Below are 14,505 nucleotides of genomic sequence, written 5' to 3' on the forward strand. Positions count from 1 at the left end.
AACATGACACGGACAAACCATTTTATACAATTTATTGATAGCAAAAGATGTTTACTCCTGCATCTTCTCAATGGTCTCCTCCTTGTATTTGCCCTTCTCCTTTCCATCAGTGCGAGATTTGGCCTTGCGCTCCAGGATCTTTTTGCGGTCCTTGTCCAACTTTAGCCGGGTGATGACCACCTATGAGGCAAGGAAATCTCATTAGACGAGTCATCAAACTGATTATGATAGCCCCTTGCGTTAGTATCTTGGCACAGCAGCAACCTGTGACCTGATTTGCTTTAGTGTCACCAACAGTTTATTTAAGAAGAGCCTAAACATGATTGCCACTGGACCTATTATTCAGATTGCATCCTTCAAGGTAACGGACATTCTGATGATTGCAGTCATTTTAAATGTGGTAGATTAGATTGACAATAGAAATATTCCGTAAATCAGAAGTCATGTATTTAGACCACACAAGGTTACGTAATCATAGGACTTTTGGTCAATTTTAGATTAACAAATAAAATAAGACAGCATGGCGCAGTCGCAAAAGATTGTGGATACATTCAATCCTTGGAAGGATACAGAGACATTACTGTCGTCAGGTGTATGACTAAAAAGTGATCGGTGCAGGGAGTGAGCTCATCTCGTGCAAAATCAGCTGGAAAGTGCTGCAGCCACCCTGTGACCTTGAATCGGATCAACTGGGGCACAACTGGGTGCTTGCTATCCCACTTGTGATTGGCTCAGGGAGAAAGCCTGACGGTACAAATTTCTACTAATTACGACTGGCAGCACGCAACAGATTGTTTGGCAGGAGAATGACTCGGCTGCAACAAATTGCATTATTAATGCAGCTTTCACATTAGGGTATTTCATGAGCTAATTAAAAACATTCCCTGGTTGAGCTTATCAGATATTGGACAATTTTAAAACAAGTTGCTCTCTAAAAACCAACATTATACTTGATGTACTATAGAAAATAATTACAGATTTATTTTCAAACAACACGGCTGTAAATCTAACAAATAAATCTGCGTTTTGCTATCAAATTCCTTCTGTGAATAAATGTATACACTGGTTATAAAAACAATTCATAAATTCAGACTTTTTCAAGAATTAAGAAGGGGTAAACTTAGGAAGGAAATATTTATGTACATTGTATAATGACAAGATACCGGACGCCTTTTCTGCTCGTCTTTAAAAAGATGCACCAGGTTGTTTGGAATTATTGTTGCATTACAGAGACTGGTATGTTGTGGGAATAGTAGCTCCAAGTCAACATTATCCCAACTTTTCCGAGACGCCCTCAGCACAAAATAACCACGCCACCTGGAATTTATTGGTTTGGCTAACAATGTACTAATTCCTATGAAATTCCTCCTGCAAAGCAATATGGTGCCGATGCATTGTTCAATCCATATGTATCATGTGAAACTTCGATGTAGCTTGTTGTATACAGGGTGTTTCACAAGTGTATGTCACTTTTACAAAAACTCTTTTGTTAAGAACTAAATCCATTTTGCTTAAAAAGTTAAATTAAGTGAAAAAGTTTTCTGCAGCGGTGGTTTTTGACAGGCTGATACTAATCACAACAATTTATGTATTTTTTATTCTTTGCATAATCCATAGTTTGTATTGAGATTTACTGCTAATATCATCCAATGTAAAGGAGGAGGCGTTTTGTTTATTAGTTTCACGAGCATCGATGTTCTGCAGTTCATGGATGTATCTTATTGAAATTGACAGTGGGTTTTAAAAATGAATAAACTTTGAAAAATCAAAACATTCTACACACTGTCCCTTGCAAGGGTTTGTCAAATCCCCTCTCCCCATGTTTCAAGCGCAACCCAGATTTGGATTGTGTAGATCAAATTAGGTATATTGGTGAGGCAAAACAAGGCGTTATGGATCAAGATTAAAACCCTAAATTAAAAACCAATACAAGTGTTAATTTGGTTTTCTTTAGCACATTGCATTTTCTAATTTTACTCATCTGATTTCACTCCCTTCTACATAAAAACGGCTTGGGGCTGAAAGAGTAAAATGTTTACAAGCCTTTCCTTTTGTATTTATAGATAGTTCCATAGTATTTATGCAACTTTCCACTGAACAATTACAGCCCCCCCCCCCCCCAAGAAAAGGTCACAAATTGCCTTCAATTTAATCATTTGTAAAAATGTCTTTATGATTCATTTGCACAAAGCCTCAAGAATTCAAGCTGTAAGATAACGTGTTTTATATACACAAGTTGCTGCTTGCTGGTGTGATACGCTTTTTACATATCATCCGATTAGTCAACCAATCACGACTACTATCTGAGACAAGTCAATTACCAAAATATTGTATTTTCGCGACCACAAGGCACACTGTATTAAAGGTGGCAGTTAAGGGTGCCACTTATGTATTTAACATACAAATAAGGGTCACCATAAAATTGGGCACAGGCATCGTCAAACATTTGCTAGCTTAAAACATACAGGAGCATGCATGTATGGCAAGTGCTTTGTTACAGCTCCAGCTGTTGTAAAATTCACTATATATATATGAAGGTGTATTGTGTTTTACGCTAAAGCGTACGCTAGCATGCATGCGGGCAAGGCAGTGTAAAGAAAACTGCGTCATTTGTCATGTTTTATCTTATTCTTACAACCATTCAGAAATAAATTTTTTACAGTTAAATTGCTACTGCGGTATGTATAGAGTGAACCCTCGCTACTTCGCGCTTCACCTTTCGCGGCTTCAGTGCTTCGCGGGTCTAAAAAAATATTCGGGGGCATTGTAGTTTCGCCGAGCTGCACGAGGGGGCGCTGGAGCAGTTAGACGGCCGGCGTGCGCCGAAGAGGAGAGTGGACGAAGAAGAGAGTGGACGAAGAAGAGCACGTTCTCCCGGGCACGATTTGGGGCGACGTTTCGCGCGGTTCGGACCGTACCAGAGCTCCGGCCGGCGTGTGTCACAGTTAAGCCGAATAGGAGCACCTTCCGCCCGGGCACGAGCGCAGCGACATTTCGCTTCGCTCGGGACCGTGCGAGAGCTCCGGAGGAGACCGGCCGGCGTGCGTGACAGTTAAGCCGAAGAGGAACAACTTCCGCCCGCGCATGAGCGGAGCGCGAGGCTGTCAGTTATGAATGAATAAATAAATAAATGAAGAATGCCACCTTTCATTTCACAGGGCACACCGGACGGCGTACCAGCAGGTAAAAGTCGAAGTAATTAAATAAATACAAAAAGAAGTAATTGAATAAATACAAAAATAATGACTGGGGAATAAAAAAATAATAAGTTTTAATCATAATTTTTTTTTTGTTATAACATGAATTTCACTCTCTCTCTCTCTACCCGTATATATATATATATATATATTTATTTTTTTAAGCATTTTTGAAGGTGCGCTGCTACTTCGCACATTTTTTTTAAGCATTTTTGAAGGTGCGCCGCTACTTCGCGGATTTTCAGTTTTCGCGGGTGGTCTCGGTCCCCATTAACCGCGATAACCGAGGGTTCACTGTATATACACCACACACATCGATGACGTGAAGCATTTAAATTTGATATATGTGTAATTAATATTAGGCCATATCGACAGACAGAACTCTTACACTCCTGTCTGGGGTATCAAGTATGAAATGCTAATTACACAAACACCTCAGAGAATGTCTATTGTGAATTATTTAGATCATTCTCAATTTAAAAAAAAAAAACATATTAGCTTGAGATCTAGGCGCGCCACAAAGTAAACTTTGAATTGATTATCTCATCGATTATTTTATCAATTACTCCAGGAAACAAACCCCCTCATTCTGTTTTTTTTGATGAGGCTCAAGATAAAAACTGCTATGCTTGTATTATAATTTGAAGGTGTACCCAGCATGCCTTGAGAGCATTTTTTAAAAATAGTTATTAATAAATACAGATTTGTTGTTGTTAGTTTATTCTTTCCCGGTAGTATTTGTCATTGGCATTCACCCACCTGCTCCATTAATTTTTATTGACCCTTCGATTTAATTTTTCACCACAGGTTTGATTTCTACAGTGACCAAGTATCGTGATTGTTTTGTTATTCTGTTTGTCATTTGGTGGCAGTGGTGCGGCATAAAATTGATTAGTGGAAGCTTTGTGCTCATCGAATCAAGCTGTATTTGACAGAGTTACATGCAGCTTGTGGCAGATGACAATTGACAACAGAACAAAAATATTAAACGTGACACAATAGTGTGCTATGTATCGTCTTTGCGATATATATATCATCATATCCCTCAGCTCTAGTGCTCTCTCGCCAGGTTAATTATTAATCGTCTACCATGGTCCTCCGTGGACTTAAAAAAATTAACCTATATAACATCTCTTCGAGGATAAGACTTCAGACGTTTGTCTCACCTTTTATTACAAATCAAACACAGCCACTGTGGGCCACAACTCAAAGATCATTTCTCAGAGCATGGCGTGTTACGACTAACAAAACACAACCCAATTTGTTGTAATACAATAAAAAAATCCATCCGTAACTGAAGCACTGACCTGCTCATTATTTTTCGTTCGCATTTCCCGCAATAATCATGTCACCTTTCACTCACAGCTCAGCGATCAACAATGAGACACAGACAGAAAGCTAGGCTAAACTAAGTTAGCGAACGAGGCATAAACACGAACCGAGCGGTCACGACAATTCAGTGGAAGATGCTTGAAATCCATAAAGTAGTGATGAGGTGTATCATGGCAAAGGTCGATTTTGGTCAGTGTTAATTCAATTAAAAACACAAATTTCAAGCTGTGTTGCCTCTAGCAGCATACCCAAAAGCATTCAAGCACTGCCATTCATCTCATATGCAACTTGCGTAGCACAAACATTCCACAGGGAAAGTGGTCACCTTGCTGGGATGGATGCCGACATGGACCGTGGTTCCGTTGGCCTTTTCTCTCTGCACACGCTCAATGTAGATGACGTACTTCTTCCTGTACACTTGCACCACTTTACCAATCTGTTGGCCTTTGTAGTGTCCACGGACAACCTGAGTGTGGAGAACGGTTGGGGAAACAAATCAAGAGAATGCATTTTAACCATTTATCTTACCAATACTAAAGCTTCATTTCAGTACCTGGACTTCGTCATCTTTGCGGATGGGCATGGACCTGACGTTGTACTTCTGACGGAGCTCCTTGGACAAGGGGGAGGACATGATCTTCCTCCTGATGTGTGAGGGAGCATTGAAGTGCCTCTTGCGGTTCTTGCGGCGGGAAGATGTTACGAACGGGTTCAGCTTCATGATGCTGTGGAACAAAAGGCAGTTTTAATAAATTCATGATAAGCTCATACACAACGAAACCTGTATGCTCCGTATATCACAAAATGTGAACTAACACCTACTCAAATTGCAGAAAACATAAGAAATGTACACAAACCAACACCTCAACCTAACTTTACACTTCTACAGTAAAATTGAGACAATCATCATTAAATGCAAATTGTCGCAAACGATGCCTGACGCTGTAACATTAAGAACTTTCTGAGCTAACGTCATAAAAAAGAGATCAAAATATGATCATAATGCCAACAAATGATTGCAACGGTTCCAAAAGCAGATATTATAGCTAACTTTGTATTCCAATACGGTATTCAGTGTGTTAGCATACTTAGCATAATAGACAACTCATTCCCGGTGGAAAGTGGATACTTTCCTTCGCATAGTGGACTAACACCAAACGCTATTACGTAATTACAACGACCCATAGAACGAATGCATTATAATTTTTCTTGCTATCGGGTGTTTTTTGCCAAGTCAAGTCAGCGAGCGTTGGCGACATGCGGATCATTCACGGACGCTATTGGAGGAGCTAGCAGCAGACGTCGTAATTCAGTCTTCATTCATCAATATCGTTATAATATGAGTCTTTATGTGACGATGGTAGTTTTGGAGGGGTTATCAGCATTTTATTGTGTAAAATAGAAGGTTTCGAACACGGATGGATCAAGATTCGCAAGTGAAATTACTCGCTTCAAATCTTACCCTGCCGTGTATTCCTCTATGGCCGGCGGAAAAGAGGATATCGTAGTACTTCCGCTGGCATTAGTTCATACTCAAGTCTCGCGAGATGCCACAGAGAAGCAATCGTAAACACAACCCAGCATTCTCCCCGATTTAGCCCATGTTAACTTGAATTTTGTGAGTTTACTTGTGGAATTTAATGGTAAATACACGTAGACTTATCTTCATCTTCAATAAAGTTTTCCCTTTTTTATTTTGCATTTTACATTGGATCGTGTTTACTTAGTTTTGACACGAAATTCCACCACAAGATGGCGCTACAACATGCACTGTAATAAACTAGAAATAAATTGTGTATGATTCATCAAGTTTGATTTAGAAACCTTCCCTTCTGGACATCCTGTCACACCAATATAACTATATAACTATGTCAAAAACGAACAACGTAAGCAGTGTGTTTGTCTGTCTATCTACCTATCTATCTCTCTCTCTCTCTCTCTCTCTCTCTCTCTCTATATATATATATATATATATATATATATATATATGTATATATGTATATATATATATATATATATATATTCGTGCTGACACACACACGCACACTTATATGCACACGCACACGCACGCGGGTACTTGGAAAGACAGTTACACAGCAATCAATCTTCCTCCCGCGTAAGACATCTAACAACACTGGGTCAACTCCGGTCGCAGTTTCAGCTCTCCCATCTATTAGAAAAGAGAGGAAGGAGAGGGTGCGTCGCTGTCCTAACCCCCCGCGTCGTGGCCACGCCGTTTCCCCTCCCGAGCAACCTGCAGGCAGTACCCCACTGATTCCTCTCTGGCTGGCTGTCGTGGAGGCAGTGCGCATGTGGAGCCTGCGAGCAAACACTCCACACCCGTTGGCAAGCATCGGAGAAGGAGGAGAAGATGAAATGTTTTTCCCGTTACCTTCCGTACATCTTCCGGCCGCCGAGCACCATCCTGTCGTCCACTTGTCACACCGAAGGTAGGGTGGGACACGGAGGGCATTTTAGCAAGCCTGTGCCAAGTTGTTTACTTTGTGACACGGATTATTTGCTTCTCATCTCAGATACATCATGCATAAGTTGCAAGCGATTCTATCAGGCTTGAAAATGACTTCAATGATTCAGTTTGTTTTTCTAGAGACTGGGAGAGAGTTGTACTTTTACCAGATCATTATAATGGGCTTCTTCTTGCTCAGTGCTATTTTGCCCATACAGGAATGTCAGCAAAGTGTTCAGACAAAGTTGAAATTGTGACCCATATAACGTCCATTGCAAAGTAGGTCTGTATTGAACCTCAAGGACTGTTTGTTTGTATGTGCTTTGCAATTGGTTGGCGACTCCAATGAGCATAAGTAGTCTTTAGAAAGTGGATGGTTGAAGTTCTTAATAGCTGGTCAGTTACTCCCTGGTGATAATTCCACTGTCAGACGGTCCTTCCTGCGAGGGTATCAGTGTTTGCTATAAACAGCCGATTACTAGGTCATCATGTGGAGACTGGGCCGCTGCATTATTTAGTTTTGCATGGTTGCCCTCCTTCCAGTATGCTCTGCCCCGAGGAAAGAAGACTACAGTACATACAGTATGTGGTGGTCAAACCCTGTCGTCTCCACAACAAGACATGGAAGCCATACATGTTCACTCAAGAGCAGCTATGTCTCTGGGTGCTAGGTTTAGGTCATATACATATACTGTACAATACGGTCTCGTTTTGAGACTTTTCAGAGAGATGTTCAACTGATTTTTAAAGTCTATCGTTATTACTGGTGCATATATTTGGCTTGAGAATTTGAGTTTTCACAGTCATGTGTCTATGCTGGTCACAGTGAACATAAACCTTCACAGAAGAAGTGTCATCAAGCTTATCTTTAGCGGCCCACACGACAACAGCTTTGTACTCTGCCACTGATGATTTTGACTTCAAAGTTTGAAAGATAACTTGTGAACATCAGTCACGTATGGTGTAATAGTGGTTTACGTGCCTAACTTATACGCAGGTAGCTCAGGTTCAATTCCCGCTCAGTGTGAATGTGAATGTGAATGGTTGTCTTTCTGGGCCTACTACTGACTGATGACGAACAAACTAGTGTTTAGTCTAGATGGAAGAAAGGCTCAATAATCTCTCACCTCGTCAAATTCTGTACAGTTCACTGAATGTCGTCTCGACCTCATGTTTAGGATTTGATGCTGTTGAAGTTTGCAGTTTTGCTTTCTGCTTGCTTGATTTTTCATCAAACAATAATGAAGTCACCACCTGGGATGTGACATTTAACTAAACAATCTGTGAGATACCTTTGTTTTACAAACAACCCCTAAATGTTATGAAAAACTGCAAGGCCACTCTTAATTCACTTGCCAGAGATGAGAGATGTTTCTCTGCTGCTGTCTTAATGGAGAAATAAGAAGCTGTTAGCTGCAGAAAGCAATTGTGAGCTGTTGACTCTTATGTAGTGGAACCGAGCGCAGTATGATGACAATAGCGGATGACCTTGGAAATGCCAGTCCCTATGCACGCCCATTTGTGTGCGTGCGTGTGCATGCGCACACACAAAATCAGAGCATTTTTGTTTGTTCATTTACACTCCAATTTGGGATTTGCAGTGTGATCAAACCTATCAACCTTGACGGAACTTGTTTTTATGCAACTCTAGTCCACCGTTCCCCACTCACCCTCTACTCCACCATTTCTCAGCATTTATGTCCACTCCAGCTGAGCACAGTTCGCCCCCGGGAAGATGAGTGTGCAGTTATCATGTTAGTGGAAAATGCATTACATAATCCTGGTTGTCGACCACAGTGTTCCCCATTTATCAGGATGCCTGTGATGGGCTGGCAGCACATGCAGTCACCTGGGTGCTCAAAAACACACACACACACATTTCTTTCTGTTCTTTTGCCCATGATTCTCTCGTTTGTCCCATTTTGCATCAGCACATTGAGTCTGGTGTGACGGATTAAGTCTTTCAGGTTTCCGATGGGTATGTGCTGTTGTGCGTGAGTAAGAGAAAAATGGGTTTCCACGGCAATATCTGTGATAGCTTGTCATGTCTTACATCGTTCATCTATCACAAGTTCAGCCTCAGCCTCAATAGTGTCTGTCAAGGGTCATCAAAATTGGTGACACATTATGACTCCATGACTACAAAAGATGAAGAAGAATCTAAGTTTTGTGATGAATGACTTCCATTGACATTTTGGTGACCCCCGCCCATGTCGGGCTCGTGGATTCTGTCTGCTTTTCTTTTAGTATGACGCGGTATTGCGAGTAAGGCAGATAAAGAACTTTCAGGAGTGGCGGTTGCACTGTTTACAAAACTTCATGCAATTTATCCTCAGACTCTCACTTGGCACTAAAGAACATGTTGCGCCGAGCTTGCAAACACACACACATAAGCATAGCTGGGCGCTTGACCCTTTTTTGCCGGTCAGTCCCTCGCCCTCCGGCCGCTGTCTCGTACCGGTTCCGACCTCAACCCTCTGGCCTAATTCATAAAAATTGTCGACCCCGTTCAAATTGAAGCTATTTCTGAAGAACGAAATGAACTTTGCTCATTTTCACATCTCCTCTATGGACATAATGGCTGGTTGGACAGAATGGCACCAAGATGAAGTAATCACTCTCATTCACAAAAGACCGATATCACCGTCAAAGGCCACGCATTGTCTATCGCCGCCGATGGCATGGAGGGGTACAACTTCTCCCGCATGCGCCGAAGGTCTGTTGCAGTCGGCGTCACTGTCGTCTTTTACGGTGTGTTCTTCTGTCATTTTCCGTAATATTCACATAAGAATTTAAAAATCACACATATGGATTATGGAAGGGGCCTTAATTATTTGGGTATTTTACATGACATAGACCAGGCATTACCAAATGGCGGACCGCGGTCCGAATCCGGACCGCGCGATGGTTCGGACCGGACCCATGACCGCTCTACGATTAATTTTTTTAGGGCGCATTCGCAAACGTTGGCTCTGCAATTCTAGTTAATACGGAAAAGGCGTCACTGATTTGAGCCAATCAAATCTTTTGTTTACGATCCACTGCCAATTGCGCAGCAGACCGGAAGAGAGTGCTGCTGACAGTTTGCCGTGCTAAAAAGTTAGCAAGGTCGATGCGTGTTGTTTTAAATGAACGGAAGGAGAAATTTTGTTTCGTTCTGGCTGCAGCCAATTCAAAACCAGTGTGCATTATATGCTCCGAAACCGTCGCAACATTGCGACGCGCCACAACAAAACAAAGCACCGCCCTTTTGTGCAACGTTATCCGCTGAAGTTTGAGGTGAGCGCACGCAAAAACATCGAGCTTTGAGAGCAGTATAACAGATTTTTACATTTTCGTTTACAGCCCAGCGGGATGCCAACGAATGTTCACTAAAAGTAAACTAAAACATTCAGTGATGGGGAAGTTGTGAAGGAGTGCTTAAATGTGGTTGCACAAACATTATTTAAAGGAAAACACAAAACCCAAATTACTGTTTCATGATAATAATTTAAAAAAATGGTTCACTTCTTTTCATTTGTTAATAGAGAGTAAAACAAAGATGTGCAACTGCAAGGCACAGCAACTTTGTCATTAAAGTTAAGACTATAGGCTCGGTTTTCGGAGCCAGTATTAGAAATGCATTTTTTGTCCTTTGAAAGGAAATTATTGTTGCAGGTTGGAGTACATAGAGGACAAGGTAGGCACATAATGACCAAATAACATCATTAAAAAAAAAAAACTAAAACCCAGACTCAATTACAAAATAATAAGTAAAGCATCTAAAGCAAGCTGACTAATGATCAGTCCAGAGCTCAAACCATGGACAATTATCAATGAACATAAATATCAATAAAATTAGGATGTGAAAATGCCGGCGCATCCTAATTTTTGTGTCAGTGGAAGTTTTGCTGCATGTGTTTGTCAATTTGGCATATCAGCTTTCATCAACCAAGTTAGGGTGGCCAGCGCAGCAGGAGTGTCTTGGAGATATGCCGAGCGGAGTGACAATTTCAACATTAAGTCCCTCCCAAATCTCAACCTTACGCATGCGCAGACCACGTCTAAGTGGTCGCTGGGGAGTAGACAGCTGATCTAACACTTTGTGAACAGCGGGCCTCAATCCCTCTGAATCAGTGGATTCATTTTTTTTTTATTTTAAAAAGTGGTAGTATGGTACATTACGACTTTAAAAGACCAAGTTAGCACTTAATAAGAAACGTGGCAAGATAAAAGACTCCATCATGAGCTACTTGACACAAAAGAGACTGTTCTGGTCTCATGGTGGCAGATCAGACAGGTGACTGGTCCAATCCAAAAATATGTTGTTTCCTCTTTATAGGTTTTAATTTGCAAGTTCTTTCTTTTGAGGGACTTTCTTATAACATTTTAGACCAGAGGTGGGCAAACATTTTGATTGGCGGGCCACAATGGGTTCTAAAATTTGACAGAGGGGCCGGACCTGGAGCAGATGGATGAGTGTTTTGGTAACCTCGCCTCATCGGAGAAAAAAAATACATTTAATTTTAAATGAAAGTGAACAAAAGCATTACAACTATATATATATATATTTGACACACCACAGTATTCAAAAAATAAAACATTAACAAGGTTTATTCATTTAATGTTTTTCAAGTTTGGCGAGCCGGATTAAAACGTTTAACGGGCTGCATGTGGCCCCCAGGCCGTAGTTTGCCCACGCCTGTTTTAGACAATAATGTTACTGCTAGTAATACATAGAAAGAAACAATATGCTTGCTGCAGCTGGAATAACAATAATACATAATTACAAGACATTGGTCCCCACAGAGTGTAATAAAAAAAACTTTTTATAGGTGACCTTCTGTAAGATCAGAACCATCCACCCATTCTCTACCGCTTATCTTGTGCAGTGCTGCAAAAGTAGCCGATTGTAATTTTAAACATTTAATCAAAGGTGGCCCTGTGAATGGTAAAACACAAAATAAGGATATATTGGAAAGTTGTTTTTCCGTCACGCATCATCATGATAAAAGTCAGGCAATTGCAACATTGATTTAATATTGATGAAAAGCAAGGAGATTGATTGTGTGGGCTTTGTGGAAGGAGGGTTGTCATCATGCTTGCAATGCAGTAATGTAACCACACATGATGTGATTTTAATGGGCTCAATCTGGTATCTGAAGCCCATCGGGTGAATCTCAAGAGGGAGCTGAAATCACTGTGAAAATGCAACAACAACGTTCTGGTGTTTTTCTCTCACGGCACTCATCTGCAGTCTCACATTACCACAAACACTTCCTGCTCGGTCTCTTGCAGCGAGCCGACATGAAAACAAGGAATGATATGAGCAGTTACAGTATCAACGTGACTCCCCTCAGTCGCTGGACACCTTATATTGTTACAATAAACACTCATGCAAGTTTTACTGTCTCTTGACCTGTCGTTCACAAAATGTGAATGGCGAGATTGTATTTTTAAGTCCACTTATCCAACTTAATGGTGCTGCTGTTATTGTTGTTGTTGAGCAACAAGATCATTCGGGCCAATTGTATCTCGTTGTTGCCAGGAACTCTTCGTTGGGCCCAACACCTCGTGAAGGTGGTTCCTGTAGTTGGGCTAATGGTGCTGCTGAAGCATCGTCATCCCCTTTGTTACAGCAGTGAGTGTGCTCCTCTCAGAAGCTTTATAGTGGGACAGAGAGACTCCTTATCGAGCCGGACTGCTGAGCCTGACAGTCTACAGCATAGACACCACGACTATTGGGAGTGAAATTTATATATAGAGCACCAAGATGCGCACTCCCTCTCCCTGCCCATCTGTCTCTCAGTGGTTTGATGAAAGGTCCTGATGGGGTGAGCTAGACAGGTTGCTGCTAACTGTGAATTCATTCTGCTTCGGCATTGAAAATCTGCAAATTAAAATGATGAGCATGGTCAACTTCTGCAGTACCGGACAAGTATTTTGCGGTGAATTAAGCATTTTACTTTCATAAGAACCAACTTTTGTTGTTTAAAATAATTTGAATTGAAGGGCAACAAAGTGGATGATGGTGGAATGATTGGTCTGTCTCACAGGTGAAAGGTGCAGGGTTTGAAACTTGGTCATCTTTTTTTTTACTTCATTTAGTTATTACTTTTAAGCCCCTTCAGCTTTTTAAGGCACTCTCTGCTTTCTGCGGTCACTTTATCATTTAACTTGCTTTCTTGTTGGTTTTTATGCATTCATTTGAGCTCTTGTCATCCATTGACCTTTTTACTGTCATTGTTGATCGCATCTGTGGACTGTTTGTCTCTGTCTTGCTGGCTTCCCCACAAATTGCCCCAATGGGCGCTATAAAGAACTCTTGAATCTAGTATTGATTGGTCAAAACAAAACAAAACTAAAAAACAAAACAATATCGGAACAAATATGAGTTGCTATTGATTATGTGGCCCATTTGGCCACTCACAAACCATCATAACAGGGAGAGTTAAACCAATGCAATCATAAGAAATTGACAAAAAAAGTTCATTAGAAGTGCTTTTGGTGCAGCGCTACAGTAAAATTGTGTTTCTCTAAATGCCCTCGAAAGTAAACATCTCGTATTCAGAAGTATTGAAGTTGTGTCTGATGTTCATGATTAAACAAAATACACACTTTACAGTCATTTATTCTCATTCAATAAATCTCCCTGAGTAGATATTGATTAACTCATTTACTGCCATTGACATCAAAAGAATTTTTTTTTTTTTATTCTTCTGGTAGTGAATTAATTAATATGAAAAAATGGATCATTTCAAATCATTAGCTGAGCATAAGTGAGCTCTCATTCAAAGAAGGGCAAGGTGGGATCGGTTTTACATCTTAGAGGGCTTGGGTAGAAATGGTCAACTTCTCATTTCAAAATGAGGGAAATTAGTGTCCTAACAAGAGTGATTTAAATTTGTTGAAACAAGCCCTGGAAAATAAAAACAAAAGTGTAATTTGAAGTGAGTTAATGCTGTCAGCTTGCAAACCCAGCTGCACCTATTGGGGTAATGGCAACATTCCATCTTGGACTTTTAATGCTTTTTTTTCCTCCCAAACACCATTTTCATTCTGCCTCTGAAAATAGCCTTGCAAAATCATCACTCCTCTGTTTGCACGGAATAACCTCAGTATAACGGGGTCGATATGGATCAAGAATAAAAACACGGCCAGGAGCAAGGATGACTACACATACAAAGAATGCATTTATATAAAGCTGTCGTGTCAACACCACGGACAGCGTGTAGTTTGTGATTGAGAGAGCAAAGCTATTACATCACATTACATACCAAAAATGGGGTACACACACGATTGATACCTGAGACAAATTAGTGCATTTTCTCCTCCTTTGCATCAAAGTCAGCAAAAGGCCAATTTTTGGATGTCTCTTCATGATTAAGTGGTAAGACAATTCATCCTGTGGTGTGGGTTGTTTTAGAATGAGCTCTGTGAAAAACGAGTAATAGTAATAGAAATAGAGTTACTGCGATTGGCTGGCAACCAGTTCAGGGTGTCCCCCGTCTACTGCCCGAAGACAGCTGG

General features: G+C 40.8%; 2 protein-coding genes across 2 annotated transcripts in view; one reads left to right on the top strand and one right to left on the bottom strand.

Moving 5' to 3' along the window:
* Positions 1-17: 17 nt before the first annotated feature.
* rpl26 (ribosomal protein L26) lies at positions 18-6,127 on the bottom strand. The gene is made up of 4 exons (XM_088295034.1): positions 5,992-6,127; positions 5,083-5,254; positions 4,855-4,995; positions 18-180 (listed from the first exon to the last, which is right to left on the bottom strand). The coding sequence occupies exons 2-4, from the start codon at positions 5,248-5,250 to the stop codon at positions 52-54; spliced, it is 438 nt and encodes a 145-aa protein (XP_088151160.1). The 5' UTR covers positions 5,251-5,254; positions 5,992-6,127; the 3' UTR covers positions 18-51.
* Positions 6,128-6,702: 575 nt separating this feature from the next.
* Positions 6,703-14,505, top strand: part of ppp2r2ba (protein phosphatase 2, regulatory subunit B, beta a) — a 52,656-nt gene continuing 44,853 nt past the window's right edge. The window contains exon 1 of the mRNA XM_088293876.1: positions 6,703-6,979. Within this exon, the coding sequence (XP_088150002.1) occupies positions 6,901-6,979 (79 nt within the window). The 5' untranslated portion in view covers positions 6,703-6,900. The remainder of the gene's footprint in view (positions 6,980-14,505) is intronic.

Source organism: Idiotropiscis lumnitzeri, chromosome 4, assembly GCF_059441095.1.
Source record: "Idiotropiscis lumnitzeri isolate Australia: NSW breed Sydney's pygmy pipehorse chromosome 4, RoL_Ilum_1.0, whole genome shotgun sequence".
NCBI lineage: Eukaryota > Metazoa > Chordata > Actinopteri > Syngnathiformes > Syngnathidae > Idiotropiscis > Idiotropiscis lumnitzeri.

What these genes read in the sequence shown, in the direction of transcription:
- rpl26 (XM_088295034.1), bottom strand. Translation starts at nt 5,250, where the DNA reads ATGAAGCTGAACCCGTTCGTAACATCTTCCCGCCGCAAGAACCGCAAG. An exon ending in GCAAAGATGACGAAGTCCAG is followed by an intron (nt 4,996 to 5,082) that starts GTACTGAAATGA and finishes CTCCACACTCAG; the next exon opens with GTTGTCCGTGGACACTACAA. An exon ending in TCGGCATCCATCCCAGCAAG is followed by an intron (nt 181 to 4,854) that starts GTGACCACTTTC and finishes CTTGCCTCATAG; the next exon opens with GTGGTCATCACCCGGCTAAA.